Below are 14813 nucleotides of genomic sequence, written 5' to 3'. Positions count from 1 at the left end.
AAAATTTGAACTGATACAAAAAAAGACTGAGGAAACTCTGCACTGTTGAGCAACATTAAGCAATAATTGGGAAGAGTTCAACTTTTGCAGCTATACATCTTCAATCCCCAGAAGTTCACAGTGTTGTGGGACAAAAACTGTGGTTAACATGCACCTGTCCCAATTATTTTGGAACATGTTGCAGTCATCGAATGAACATGTGTAAAACAGTGGTTAACATGCACCTGTCCCAACTTTTTTGATAGCAACAGCACAATGAAGCTAATCAGTTTGACTATTAAATAGCTCGTCTGTGTGCTGTATTCAACTGAATATAGGTTGAACAGGTTTTTCAAATCTGTGTGTTCTATTCTTCAAGGGATAATTCAGTATTTTTGGAGTTGGGTCATATCAGGTATGTAGCAGTCATTATTTTGCAATGCAAGCTTTGGCTACCGGCTACATGCTCTTGCACTGCTAAACAGTGATAAAAACACAGAGGCTTTCTGGGTTAAAAAAAAATGTAACGCTTCAAAACATTTTTATAGAGTTACATTTAAGTCGACATTGTTTTGTGGTCCATTTTTTTCAAAAACTCACTAAATTCTGCTGAGAAACTGTACCATCTGTTATGGTGTATAGACTAGCTTCCTTCTTAAAGGAGCAATGCTCACTGAAATCACTCAACTTCTTTTCCTTGCTTTACATCAAAACAAACTGAATATCTTTGAGAATTGTGACAGTCTGTTAAAGAATAAAGTAACATAGACCTTGGATCATCTAATAGTTTTACTACACATCAATAATAAAGGAGGGGAAATTAAGTAAATAAACTTTATTAGAAATCTCAGATCTAAGACATGTCTTTCTAAAGTGGTCAGAGTTGTTCCTGATATGTGGACATTAACTTCTCAATTCAAACTTTCATCTACCTCTCAAATAGTAGCACCACTTCACAGTGATGTGTATGTGGGAACATGTCCACAGGTACAGCTAGAGTCAGAGAAAAAGCCTCTCCTGTGAGTTTTTTCTGCGGGTCAGGAGCACAGCAAAGCTCCCTGAAGTTCCTCTTAGCCTCTCCGTCAGGTTTACAGGAAACATAGACCAGCCTGCGGATACCTGGTTGGTTTCGCAAAGCTCGGACCACTCTGTAGTGCAGGCCAGCACGAGAAGGATTCACCACAGCTGCTACAAGTTCTCTGCCTTCAGAACTCAGCTGTGACATCAGACCAGACAGCACCACCTCTGCTTTCCCCGGGATAAACTCACAGTTCAGTACATTATTGAAAAGGGCATTGTGTCTTGCATCTTCCACCGCCTGTTCTATGAGCTCTATGCCGATGACTCTGTCCACTCTGTGAGACATAGTGATACCTATGGCTCCAGTCCCACAGCACACATCCAGGAGAGTACCACCAACTACAGTTCTTCCTCCACCTTCCCAGTGGTTTGGAAGGCACAGGTCTCTCAGTGCGGTAGAGAACCTCAGCAGCTGCCTGGTTCACCTGGAAGAAGGCGTTGGGAGAGATGCGGAACTTGAAGCCAAGCACCTGTGAATTACAAAACAACATAAGATCAGCAATTAAAAAAAAAAAATACTATGGGTAAATATGGACTTCCTACCACCCAGGTATATTGTCATTCTATGGGAAACACTTGGTAAAAAAAAAAAAAAACCCTGAACAGACCAGACTCATCAGTGAACTGCCAGCCACCTTAACTAGAAGGGCTGACAAAGCAGAATTAGAGGGAGAGTTACAAAAAGGGAGACAAAAAAAAAGGTAAAATGGGGAAATACATGAAGACAGTAAGATGTCCAACATCAACTAAAACAGAAAAAGATAAGACAGATTTGGAGTAAGAATACCAGCAGTAACAGAAATAGTGTCTATGAGATTAATATACAAAAGAAAGCTCTGATCATGACAGTGTCCTGATGATGTACTTTACCTCCTCATAAATGTGTGGTTGACCATAGAGAAGCTGGTATGGAGACTCCTCGTGAGTGCAGCGAGTCATCTTGCTCTCCTGGAAGAACAACGAATCCAGCTGACAGACTGACCCGGGCCCCTGGGTAAAGTAGTCCATTAGCTCACCCTTGTGGTGTGCTATCTCCTCTGGAGTAAGTGTCTGTGGGTGGAAATAAACTATTGCCATAGTGTGGCCCTCTCTGTTGGTCCTCACTGTAATTTCTCTCCAGTGGCCCCCAGTGTGAAAAAGCAGGCAGGGCTCCAGAGGAGAAAGACGGATAAAGTCCTGGTAACATCTGGCTACTAGTTTGTGCTTCTCCGGCATGTTGAGCAGGTGATCTCCATTGATGCAGACGATGTTCCTCTTTCTGCCCATGCCCAGGTAAAACCCAACAGTTTTGGGGTTTCCATCCACTCCAGTGTTGACAGAAAATGAAGACTTGTTGCGGTAGCCATTTCTCACAGGTGATGGAAGGACAGGCAAGACATGGAAACTGAGTTTACCTCTGTAAGATGATGAAGGCTGTCTTTGAAGGTCACCTGAAAGATCACCACTGAGCTGAGACAGTATCCTCTCCTGGTTTTTTTGCTTGACTTTAAGTTGTTCTTCATAACTCAGCTTCCACAGAGGGGTGACCACGTCTGCCAGCCTTTCCTCCCAGGACAGATCATCAGTCCAGATAGGTTTACACTGAGCTTTCTTTAGCGGTTTCTTTGATGTTCGTTTTCTCTGCTCAGCTAGAATTGCACCATCAGTACAAAGAAACAGATTTTGTATTTTCAAAACTTGGTGGACTTTGCGTTTGACAAATATGACTGACCTGCGGTATGTGGCTGCCAACGACATTTTCGACTTTCGACTTGAGGTAGTATTTCCTGCTACGGGTACTAACGATTAGACAAAAAGTGTCCGTGCAGTCCAAAAAAATCATATGATACACTCAAGTATAAAATGTCGGTATTTAACACGTTTTTCTTCTGGAAGTCAATAATTCGCAGCCTGACGGTTCATTTCAACTTTTGTGACGTATAATTTACGAGACCACTACTGCCATGTATGGAAGGCCAACACTGCCATGATTTTACTCATACTGCGAAACATTGCTTCTGTGGAACTAAATTGATGTGGGCTGTATTAAAATACTACTCTTAGCTCTGTAAAAACCTTGAAACTATGCCTTTTCTGCACTAAGGAATATTTACAAAGTTACTTTGCTTGACACTGAAAATGCCTTTTAAAAGGCATTGCTCATTAGCGTGGTAGAGGGCCTAGATCATGTGAGTTAATCCAATAAAAATGCTTATGCCTTGTTATGAATCTGCTAATTGAATTACTTCATATGTTCTCATTTGCACACATGGCCTCAACCCCACCCCCCAAAAAACCTTTGCTGAATCCCCTTGGGGGGATATGATGTGTTGAAAGCACAGTTTGTCAAATTCTGCCACCAGAGGGCTCAACTAAACAATAATACAATATGATGAGTACAGAACAGTGCTGCTGATCTCTGTTTTTTACTTGTTGTTTCAAACTGAGGACTCTGTTAAAAAGGAATGTAACCTCATACGGTGTATTTGCTAAAAAAAAAAAAGATCTTTTGTTGTCACAATGAAAAGTGGTTAGAGATTGTACATGTGCTCTGGCAACGCCTCCAGAGCGACTGTGGAAGTACACTTTAAAGTAATTTTATCCTTTAATATGAGAAATGTATAAATGAAAACAAAATGGCAGTTTTTTGTTGTGTGAATAAATCTTATGAAGTGCCTTTTTATTGAACAGAGGCCTCAATTTCAAAAAAGGTAGTATTGAGAAGAAAACCACAGAGGGTGGTGCTGAGCACTAAGCTCAACTGGCTGGAAATGCCTTGTGTAGGGGGTGTCCATGTCAATAAGGTGATTTTGGGTGATTGAACTCACAACTTATGGCAGCCCCCATAAAAGTCCCTTTACAACTAAAAAAAAAATGAGAATATTTCTGTCTTTGAAATCTTAAGGAAATATCAGAGAAAATGTCAGACCTCAATTAATCATATAAATCTAATATATACATACATATCTTAAATCAATGTTATCTTTAAAATTGAGTTTCATGTACATAATTCCTAGCAGTGACTTATTCCATTAAAGGTGTTGTTCTTATGTTATTTTACAAAGTTGTGTTTTCATACCTTTAATAAGGTTAAGGGCCAATAGCGTAATGCTTCAAAGGCGAGATGGTTTTGTTTTCACACATGAAAAATCTGATGAATTTGATGAAAACGTCACATCAAATTAGTATAATAAAAATGATTATTAAGGCACTCTCTGCTTTCCCTACAACACGTCATCACTGTGCGTCTCGGGGCAAGTAAACATTTCCGCTTTGTCGCGATGGACTCAAACAAGGACGAAGCGGAGCGTTGCATTAAAATAGCCCTAATTGCAGTCAACAACAACCAGACGGACAAAGCAAGGAAGTTTCTGGAGAAGGCACAGCGCCTGTTTCCGACAGATCAGGCAAAAAGTACGTCGAATAAACGTCTGTTTGAGCGGCGGTTTAATATCAGATAAGGGCCATGGTTGTGAAACCGAATCAGCTAACGTTAGCATAACCGACTTAACATTACACCAGCTGCTCCCAGTTGATACTGGTACTTGTAGTTTTCAGACCCCAGTCGCAGTTTCTGTCTTATATGTTGATGCCTTGCTGACGGATATTAGCGTTTGCTTAGACGTAGTCTAAATTCCCCTCCTTGTCGGTATTGTTAGCAGCTATGCGGCTAACTGTTAGCATGCTAGTGCTTTAAACAGATTTACGGGATATATGTATAACACGGCTACACTTCATTTGCAGACTTATTGGAGTCCTTGGCACAGAATGGAAAGCCTCCAGATGAGAATGGCAGTCATGTGAATGGAGAAGGACCCACCATGAGGCACCGTGTCCACGCAGAGGAGCCTGATGTGTCCGCACAGAGTGCTACAGATTCAGCCAAACCATACACCGCAGAGCAGCTGGAGGCTGTCAGAAAGTCAGTATACATGAGGGTAGAGCTGTCACTTTGGTTTAGTATTAATATTAACAAAAATTAAGAGTCAATGGAGCAGGCAATATAAAGATACATTTCAAAATTTACCTAGGAACGTGAGAAGGCGTACCTTGAGGTTATTTGGTTTTATCCAGCATTGTACAAGATTGTAATACTTGATTTTTAAACTCTGATAGGCTCCTTGGAAAATCCAAACGATACTGCCACCTGTTTAATGCAAAGACAACAACAGTACTAGTCCTAGAAACCCAATAGTAGGTAGCTTCTAGGTTTAAGTGCCAAAATTGGGCAAACTACTGTACACAGTCAAATCTGCACCAGAACACAGGCAATTGTGCTTTACTTCAGTGTTACCAGTATTTAGACGATGTTCTCTCTTTCTCACTTTCTCTTTCTCAATCAGCAGCTCATAGTTAAAGTGTGACTGAAGGTTTTTTTGTTTTTTTTTTAAGCCACTGTTATTTTTAGATACCATCAATCAATGGATAAGATTGTGTTGTATTACAACACAGGGAATCAAATGTATTGAAGTGTAGACATTTTTGTTCACAACCTTATCTAGTTGCATTTAAAAATTGCCTCAAAGAAGCGATATAACCTCTGATAGATTATTTCATTGTCAGCTTGTGATGAGGAGTTGGAACTACCAACTGTTCCTATCACTTTGGTAGAGCCATAGAATTAAGTCTTGTTCTGTCTCTTTACATTAAGAAACCACTTAAATTCAAAATTTTCAATTGTCTGGTACTTTTTTAACATTGTACATTTGAATCAATGCAGTCACTGTTATTCTAATAATTGATAACCATAAAAAGCCCAATGTCTGCTTTTGAAGACAGGCGTGTAGGGGAGGAATGAATCTGAATGAATCTAGCAAAATTACTTGTGACATCCTGCATGTTGTCTAAAGTATTAAAAACATTTACAACTTTTTAGTTGAACTGTTGCCAATGAATGTATGCAGTTTAGACAAAAAGCAGAAGATTACCTGCAATTTTTGACATTTAAGACATGAATTCCCAATGTCAGGTGCCTGGTCAGGCTGCTTGATTATGGCAAAAATCGTAATCAGAGATCACAATTATAAATCACTGACTGTGCAACATCTACATCACATGTATTTTTTTTTTACTTAAACATTGTAAGACTTTGAAGAGTAAACACTAGATGAGTTTAAAAAAAACATTTATCTATACACTGCCTGGCCAAAAAAAAGTCGCCACCAAAAAAAGGTCACACACTCTAATATTTAGTTGGACCGCCTTTAGCTTTGATTACAGCTTGCATTTGCTGTGGCATTGTTTCGATAAGTTTCTGCAGTGTCACAAGATTTATTTCCATCCAGTGTTGCATTAATTTTTCACCAAGATCTTGTATTGATGATGGGAGAGTCTGACCGCTGAGCAAAACCTTCTCCAGCACATCCCAAAGATTCTCAATGGGGTTAAGGTCTGGACTCTGTGGTGTCCAATCCATGTGTGAAAATGATGTCTCATGCTCCCTGAACCACTCTTTCACAATTTAAGCCAGATGAATCCTGGCATTGTCATCTTGGAATATGCCCGTGCCATTAGGGAAGAAAAAATCCATTGATGGGATAACCTGGTCATGCAGTATATTCAGGTAGTCAGCTGACCTCATTCTTTGTGCACATAATGTTGCTGAACCTAGATCTGACCAACTGCAGCAACCCCAGATCATAGCACTGCCCCCACAGCCTTGTACAGTAGGCACTAGGCATGATGGGTGCATCACTTCACCTGCCTCTCTTCTTACCCTGATGCGCCCATCACTCTGGAACAGGGTAGATCTGGACTCATCAGACCACATGACCTTCTTCCATTCCTCCAGAGTCCAATCTTTATGCTCCCTAGCAAACTGAAGCCTTTTCTGCATGCCAAAGATTTGACCCTTCTTAAACAGACTAACATCTTTTCGATGACCACAGGATGTGTCTTTTGACATGGTTGTTTAAGAAATGAGAAGTTACTCATTGCATCAGCTGGGGTTAAATAACTTGTTGCCAGCTGAAAGATAATCACCCATGCAGTAATTATCCAATAGGAGGCTCATACGTATTTGCTTAGTTAAATCCAGGTGGCAACTTTCTTTTTGGCCAGGCAGTGTATTTGACAAAGATGTACAATAATGATAAAAAAATACTCCTATGGCCAAAATATAACGACATTGAAACATTTAGTACATTATTAAACCTATGGATATAACAAGTGCAACACAGTACAGTAACCAGTTAATCTCAGTTGTCTTGCTTTTGTGTTTGTGGAAAGCCAAAATCATGATTAAAATCGAAACTTGATTATTTGCCCCATACTAGCTCATAATAATTGAATTTTTCATTGGTGTGGTATCAGAACAGTTTTCAATATTTGTTGATCAACATTGCTGAAAGCTGCTGATGGCAACACTGATGATGCCTCAGGTTTAAATGCTTCTGTTTCCATACACTGCTGTCTAATATCTTTTTTATTAATAAAAACAATTGCTATTAAAACCATCAAGATTTTTGTTTTTTGAATTTAAATGCCTTATGATGTGGCACCAACATCTGCAAAATAGTTTTTGAGTTGGAGACACCTTTTCTGTTAATGTTTGGGTTTGACATGAGGCACTATAGAATTAACAAAGTGTCAAATCCCTCCAGTCCTAAGAAAATGTGCGGAAACTATAAAACTGATTGCAGACAAACAAGGCCAGATTACAGATATTACTACAAAAATTTCTGGTAAATCTTTGTCTAGTTTCTGACTAACATTTTGCTGTGAAATTCTCACAGATTAACTGTCAAAATCCTAGAATAATTGTTTAGTTAGTTTAATTTAGCTACCTTTGTGGTGTCATTTATTTGATGCAACTTGTCAAGTAATTAGAGATGTATCTTTGTGTTTAGTTGATGTGTTTTTCTTCATATTTTTTCAACTGCAGGATTAAAGGCTGTAAAGATTATTACCAGATTCTGGGAGTTGAAAAGACAGCTTCTGAGGAAGATCTGAAAAAGGCATACAGAAAACTAGCCCTGAAATTTCACCCAGATAAAAATCATGCACCTGGAGCCACAGAGGCATTCAAAGGTAAATTAAAAATGAATCATCAGTTTAATTCCACGAAAAAAAAGTTAATATAATTTCTAAACAAGGGAAAATTGTGTGTTTTTCTGTCTTACAGCTATTGGTAATGCGTACGCAGTGCTGAGTAATGCTGAGAAACGAAGGCAGTACGACCAGTACGGAGAGGAAAGATCACACCCGACCAGACACAGACACTATCGTGATTTTGAGGCAGACATCTCGCCTGAGGACCTCTTCAACATGTTCTTTGGTGGAGGCTTCCCATCAAGTAAGTAGAGGCATAATGATGGACAACAGCATCCAGAAAGATGTTAACTGACTGGCCCAAGGGTTTTTTGCTCGTCATGTTTGAAGTAACATTTTCACATGCCTCTTTACCCATTTAGTGTAAAAGCAAACCTGATCCATATATCTGGAGACTTAACATAAAATGACTGTACTGATAGTTTTATGTGTTCTGAGTCATTCCGTGAAATATTATTTATGTTTTAACTGGAAATGCTTCAGAGTATTGTCCAAGTATCATGATGTGTCATGGGGTGAAAGAAAACGTATTTGGCTTTACACATGTTTGTCATGAATTATTCTCAGAGGGAATGTTTTGAATTGGTTCAGGATACCTGTAGCTTAATGTCATTGTGCTGTAGTTTGTCTCTTATAAGCTCTACCCAACTCTTATCAGTAATCTTTCTCCAGTCAGAGTCAATGAGACAGAGCTGTCCAACTGGATAATCAGCCATGTGATTTTCTGTGTTTTCCCCATGCAAAAAAGGTGCATTTGCAACAGGAAACCAAGCACATTACCTTCTCATTAACATCTCACAAGCATTTGAATAGACCATCAGATTCACAGCAACACATTCTCAGTTATTTTGTTTTGTTCGTCTTTTGGGTGTGTTTGTTGGTGTCAAAATATTCACATAATAGTATGGTACTTATATCCTGAGCTATCCTATGTTAGTTATAAATCATATATTTAAAATGTGAAATGTATACATGGATTTAGAATAAAAGGCAAAATAGATAAATCCAACTAAATAAATGATTTCTTTGACCAACTATGTTTAAAATGGAACTTAAAGAAATTAAAAATGCTTCCTCCTTTAGCTGAATATGAGATGATCAAAGGAATCAGCAGCTGTAACAGACTGAACTGAAAGGCTGTAGACTCCTGACTTAGAGTTGCTGCAGTACTGAGTGCCATAATATCTTTGATTTTCTACCTTACTTTTTAGGTAACGTACATGTTTACAGAAATGGAAGAATGCACTTTGCACAGCATAACAGGCAAGAGAGACGAGAACAACAGAGAGATGTAAGTATTCTTTAGAAAGCTGGGTTTCCACAAAGTGGGCTGGTCCAGTTTGGTTTGGTAGGGTATGCAGTTATTTGCATTTCCACTACCTAACACTCTTCTGGTGGGATACAAGCATACCTATATGATCCCTAAGTGTGGAGTCAGACTCACAGCAGTCCATTGATCGGTCTGAAGAATCTTCACTTCCTATGTGAAAACAGTAATAATGGCAAAACGCAAAACTAGTGATTTTCTTAGGAAATCCTTTCAAATACAGTTAAATGCAGAATTCAAGTCAAGAAAGAGTAAGAATTGAGCACTATTAAAAAAAAGACCCATCAAAGCATTAGTTGGTAAATGGTGTAAAGCTGGTTTGCAGAATATGGCTAATATGACATTAGCGATGCCAGCACCTGTGACCTTCGATCCTCTTTGCTTGTTAGTGTCCCATTCTTGTGCCAGTTGTTGTTACTCATTGTTTGATTTATATGCAAGTATAAACGGATATTAACAACTTAATTCCCATTTCAAAATGGTAACAAAACCTACAAGATGCTATCAGCACTACCATTGTTTACAGTTGTGTTAAAAAAAAAAACATTTTAGCAGCATTTATTGGAGCCACATTGGCTGCTAGTGGCAGGAGGCTGTGTTACAGTTTACACGGAGCATTTGATTAGGATTGGGCCTGAATTAAAAAAAAAAAACAAACAAAGAAAGAATTAAGTTAACGGGTAATTCTGGGGCTGACTACAGAGGGACTGGGTATATAATTTTTTGGCCGGCTAACTGCACACACCCCTACACAAAACATGTCATGTTTTATAGTGAGCTGAACCGCTTTACTCCCTCGTTTGTCATTTAGTACAGAAGCCTTGTGGGGTACTGTTTAGAAATTACAGCTAAATTCAGGACAACAAGTTAGGAGCCATAACAATGTGTTGTCCCCAACAAACCAGTAGTAATAGGTGGTTCATATTTGTGACTGTCAGGAGCCAGCTCCCGTTTGAGCTGGCTTCCTTTTCTTTCCATTTTTGGTGTTGTTTTAAAGGTATAAAAAATTCAAAATACGACCAAATGAAGAGTTGCTCTTATTATTGAATGGAGTCAAATGATCTGATCTGAGGCTGTGGAAATGCAAGCACTGTGAGAGTTTACTGCACTATATCATGCTAAACTATACTGAACAAAACTGGACCACTTTGTGGAAACACACCACAACACTGTTACTGCACATGAATTTGATACCAGCTAATTAACTGTGCTATTTCATTATGAATTGCTCATTATTTTTTCTTCTCTGAACAGGGAGGTTTGGCTTTGTTTGTACAGCTGATGCCAATCTTAATCCTCATCATCGTGTCAGCTCTCAGCCAGATGATGGTCACACAGCCTCCATACACTCTAAGCTACCACCCGTAAGTACCTCCCCACACAGAGACCATCATGACGTGATGCCAAAATGTCTCAACATGAGTCTTATATAAAGTTTTACCATCTTCTCCATGCATCAGGTCAAGTGGACACATTCACAAAAGGCATACATCACACCTGAAGGTGCCTTTTTATGTGGGAGATCGTTTCAATGAAGAATATACCGGGGCAAACCTAAAGGCTGTTGAGAGAAGTGTAGAAGAAGATTACATTTCAAATCTCAGAAACAACTGTTGGAAGGAAAAGCAGCAAAGTAAGTTTTCAACAAAATACATATTTAATTTAAGGTGTTTATGCCTGTACCAGTTTTCTGAATGAATATCTTAAAAGAAGAGTCACAAATTAAAGAACAGCACACTACAGAAGCCCCAAGAGGACACCTATCAACATTTTATTTTACTCAGTTTTCTTGTTATCATGAGTAGGATTTGGTTGTTTTCTTGAGATCTTGACTTATTTATCTTGCAAACACAGAATGACAATGCTGGTTTTCCTGCTAGATTGGTTAATTTCAGTAATGTCTTCAAAGTCTTGAGAAAAATAAGTCTTTTCAAGGGGAAAACCTGCAGTGATATAAAAAAATCACATGATTAAAAAAAGATCTCCAGAAAATACTTGGAAATCATTCATTATCATAGAAAAAACAGAGTAAAGTAAAATGTATGAATATATGTCGACTCAGGGCTTCCATAGCATTCTAGCATGAGAATGAAACAGCATTTTTTAAATAAATGACATCCTTTTCCTAAGGGATTGATAACTGAAATACTCTCTCCTTTCACTTTCAGAGGAGGGCTTACTGTATCGTGCTCGTTACTTTGGAGATTCAGAGTTGTACCAAAGGGCACAGAGAATGGGGACTCCCAGCTGTTCCAGACTATCTGAGATTCAGGTTATATTGGACGGCTAGGAAACCACTTGCACACAAACGGGTAAGTTAACAGACATCACAGTGAAATTTCACTCCTAACTGCTAGTAGATACAGCATTTTAATAGCAGCAGATTGGGCATTTCCAAGTTTTATGCCACTTTGGACAAATCCAATATTTTTTATTTAGACTGACACAGTATTTCCCTAGGGTATGCTCTGAAAAAAGAAAAAAAGTTTTCCTTTCATGAGGAATCCTTTGAGATGAGCTGTGCACTCAGATTTATATTTGTCTAATTGACGCATGGAAATGCAGTAGTAAGCAGGGACTGATACCTGATACTTGGGGGTCAGCTCCGTTTGCTCACATGCTTCCTGCAAGCACTTTAATACATCAAGATAGCACACGTCATTGTACTTGGATGAATTGAAAGAATTCAATAAAAGCAACATGTGCGTTATCAATCTCTAAAGCTGTTCTCATGAAAAACCACTGCATGTGATAGTGAAAATGCATGATTTGTGCAGATGTTATGTGGAGTCTTTTGGCTTTTCTGTATATACAGTTAACCATCATTAGTAGGGATGTAACAACACTTGACTCATAATATGATAGTAATTTTAAAACTGTGTCAACAAAAGAAGTTAACAGGATTTTTTAATTTTTTGATTTTAAACAGATGGAATGAAGTCAATTTATGAACAATTATGATTCTTTTATGTCAATTCTCTGATACTAACATGTTAAGTATCCCTTTTTCTTATTGTGTTTTCATAAATATGAGTGATACTATGGTCCAATTGTAACTAGAAAAACAATAGCTATGGTACTAGTGACTGTTTGGGATGTAATGGAAAAGAGTGTGCAATATACAGTACCTATAAAAAGTATTCACCCCCTTGCGTGGTTTACCCTTTTATGTGTTAATAAATCAATCATGGTCAATATAATTCCTCCTTTTTAGCAAAAAAATAATACAATAAAAACTTCTCAATGTCAATGTGAAAACAGATTTCAACAATATTATGTTAATTCAACAAAAATATGTAAGGTAACATAACTGCATAAATATTCAGCCTTCTAAGATGACTGACCTAATTCAACAAATGTCCAGCCAGTTGGTGCAAGTATACATGTGTAAATCTGCCTAGATCAGGGCATCCTGACAAACTCAGTGACCGTGCAAGAAGGAGACTAGTGAGAGAGGCCACAGGACACCTATGACTACTCTGAAGGAGTTACAAGCTTCAGCAGCTGAGATTGGAGAGACTGGAGAGACACTGCTGTGTTTGATTGACACCAAAAACAACGCATCACCACAAACGCACCATCCCCACTGCGAAGCTCGGTGGTGGCAGCATCATGCTGTGGGGATGTTTCTCGGCAGTTGGCCCTGGAAGGCTTGTAAAGGTAGAGGGTAAAATGCAGCAAAATATAGCAAAATGAGAGATTTATTTTCCATCAAGACAGTGGCCTAAAACATACAGCAAAAGCCACACAGAAATAGTTTAAAGACAACAAGGTAAATGTTCTGGAGTGGCTGAGTCAAAGCCCAGACTTCAATCCAATAGAGAATTTGTGGCTGGACTTGAAAAGGGCTGTTTACTCCCCATACAACAGACATAGCTTGAGCGTTTTTGCAAAGAAAAATGGAGTAAAATTGCAGTGTTAAATGTACAAGCCTGATTGAGACGTATCCACACAGAGCTGTGATTGTAGTCACACATAATATTGATGTAGTTGCTTATTTTATATTACATATTATTATTTAATTTACATAACTTCATAGAAATCTGTTTTCACTTTGAATTTTTTTTTGTATTTGTTTGTCTTTGTCCAAAAAGCCAAATTATTTTGACTATGACTAATTTATAGAATCGCTAAACAGGTAAAACATGTGTTAAATAGTCCATATTTGCTCTGATTTATAATTGAAATGCAGTATGTTGGTACCCACCTAATTATATGCTGATCTTATGAAGAATTCTCACATATTATTTTTGTTCTTCTAGGTTCGTCGGTACTTGAATCAAATAAGAAGAAATCGGTCAGAGCCCACTGAAATTGGAGCATATATTTTCTGCAGCAAACCAAGAGAATCAGAAATGCCTTACGTGCAGTGGGCAGCGAACTCATCAGGGAACCTCTCTGCAGCTCTGTGTAGATTGACTTCCTGTAGAACTGTGAGAAGCTTTGAGTTGACTGCTGACATTTTTCTTACTCTAGTGTCTTCAGGATGGTGAGAGTCCGTCTGGCGTCGCAGTGGAAACGTAAGAGTGTAGTTGTCTGTTTGATGGTGAAAGAAGCTGCTAAGACAAGCTTTTTCTGTCCCAGTCTTTTTTGTTTTTCTTTTTAACATTTTGAGAAACCTCATGGCCTTCTCATAGACAGATGTCTGAGCCACTCACAAGGAAAAGTGTGTAATTTTTATAGTTCGTACCACTGTAAATACTCATTTTACTTTTAACAGTGCAGGGTTTGTTGGAGTTAATATCATTTACTCTAATGTTATTATGTGGATTTGCTTGTAGCCTGTTGGATCATAAGTATTGAAATCATTGCACAAAATGAAAGTAAACCATATTTATTAAATTAACATGATACAATTGTATGAAAGTTTCTTTGAATTAAATCTGTCCCAGTGGATGACTTGTGCAAAGTTTCTCTTTCAAAAGGTGTCCAAAATTATTCAGTTATGTAGCACCCACCAATGGCAATCTAGAGGATTATACAAGAGCTGATGAGCAAAATAGGAAACCATCTGCAGCATCACTCGCTTATTTTCTCTACAATGTTGCTTTGTCTCTGTTTTATTTTCAGCATAATGGTATAATGTGCTTGATGAGTGCGCCATTCAGTGTGGGATTCTCTGAGCCCAGCATTTAGGATGTAATATTTCCCACTAAGATTGTCAAAATGTCCAGTATATCTTACTTTTTTGATGCCACATATTAAACCACACAGTCTGTTATTTCAGTGATCATAGTACCAGGGAAAATGGACCATCGCTGTAATCTGGCAAATTAACACTGTCTAGTCCTTAATAGTATTGTCCACTAATATGCACTGGCCCTTTTAAATGAACATAGCTATGATTTCATGAAAATGCGTGTAGGTGAATAAACTAAAAATAGCAAGCAATCCCTGC

The 14813-nt window shown here is 38.3% G+C and overlaps 2 protein-coding genes across 2 annotated transcripts; one reads left to right on the top strand and one right to left on the bottom strand.

Annotated features, from left to right (window-relative positions):
- Nucleotides 1-16: 16 nt before the first annotated feature.
- Nucleotides 17-2961, bottom strand: trmt2b (tRNA methyltransferase 2 homolog B). Its single transcript, XM_041788902.1, is given in 3 exon segments — nucleotides 17-1448; nucleotides 1450-1529; nucleotides 1930-2961. Coding segments are annotated over 3 exon segments (1488 nt in total). The 5' UTR covers nucleotides 2797-2961; the 3' UTR covers nucleotides 17-907.
- A 1327-nt stretch (nucleotides 2962-4288) lies between these two features.
- Nucleotides 4289-14334, top strand: dnajb12a (DnaJ heat shock protein family (Hsp40) member B12a). The gene is made up of 9 exons (XM_041788767.1): nucleotides 4289-4452; nucleotides 4783-4960; nucleotides 7922-8067; nucleotides 8162-8332; nucleotides 9300-9379; nucleotides 10670-10779; nucleotides 10876-11048; nucleotides 11584-11727; nucleotides 13678-14334. Exons 1-8 carry the CDS (start codon nucleotides 4320-4322, stop codon nucleotides 11703-11705), a joined length of 1113 nt encoding a protein of 370 aa, XP_041644701.1. The 5' UTR covers nucleotides 4289-4319; the 3' UTR covers nucleotides 11706-11727; nucleotides 13678-14334.
- The last annotated feature ends 479 nt before the right edge of the window (nucleotides 14335-14813 follow it).

This window comes from Cheilinus undulatus, linkage group 6 (assembly GCF_018320785.1).
Source record: "Cheilinus undulatus linkage group 6, ASM1832078v1, whole genome shotgun sequence".
Taxonomy (NCBI): Eukaryota; Metazoa; Chordata; class Actinopteri; order Labriformes; family Labridae; genus Cheilinus; species Cheilinus undulatus.
Note: the sequence above shows the minus strand (reverse complement) of the source record. Positions and strands in the feature narration are given on the sequence as shown.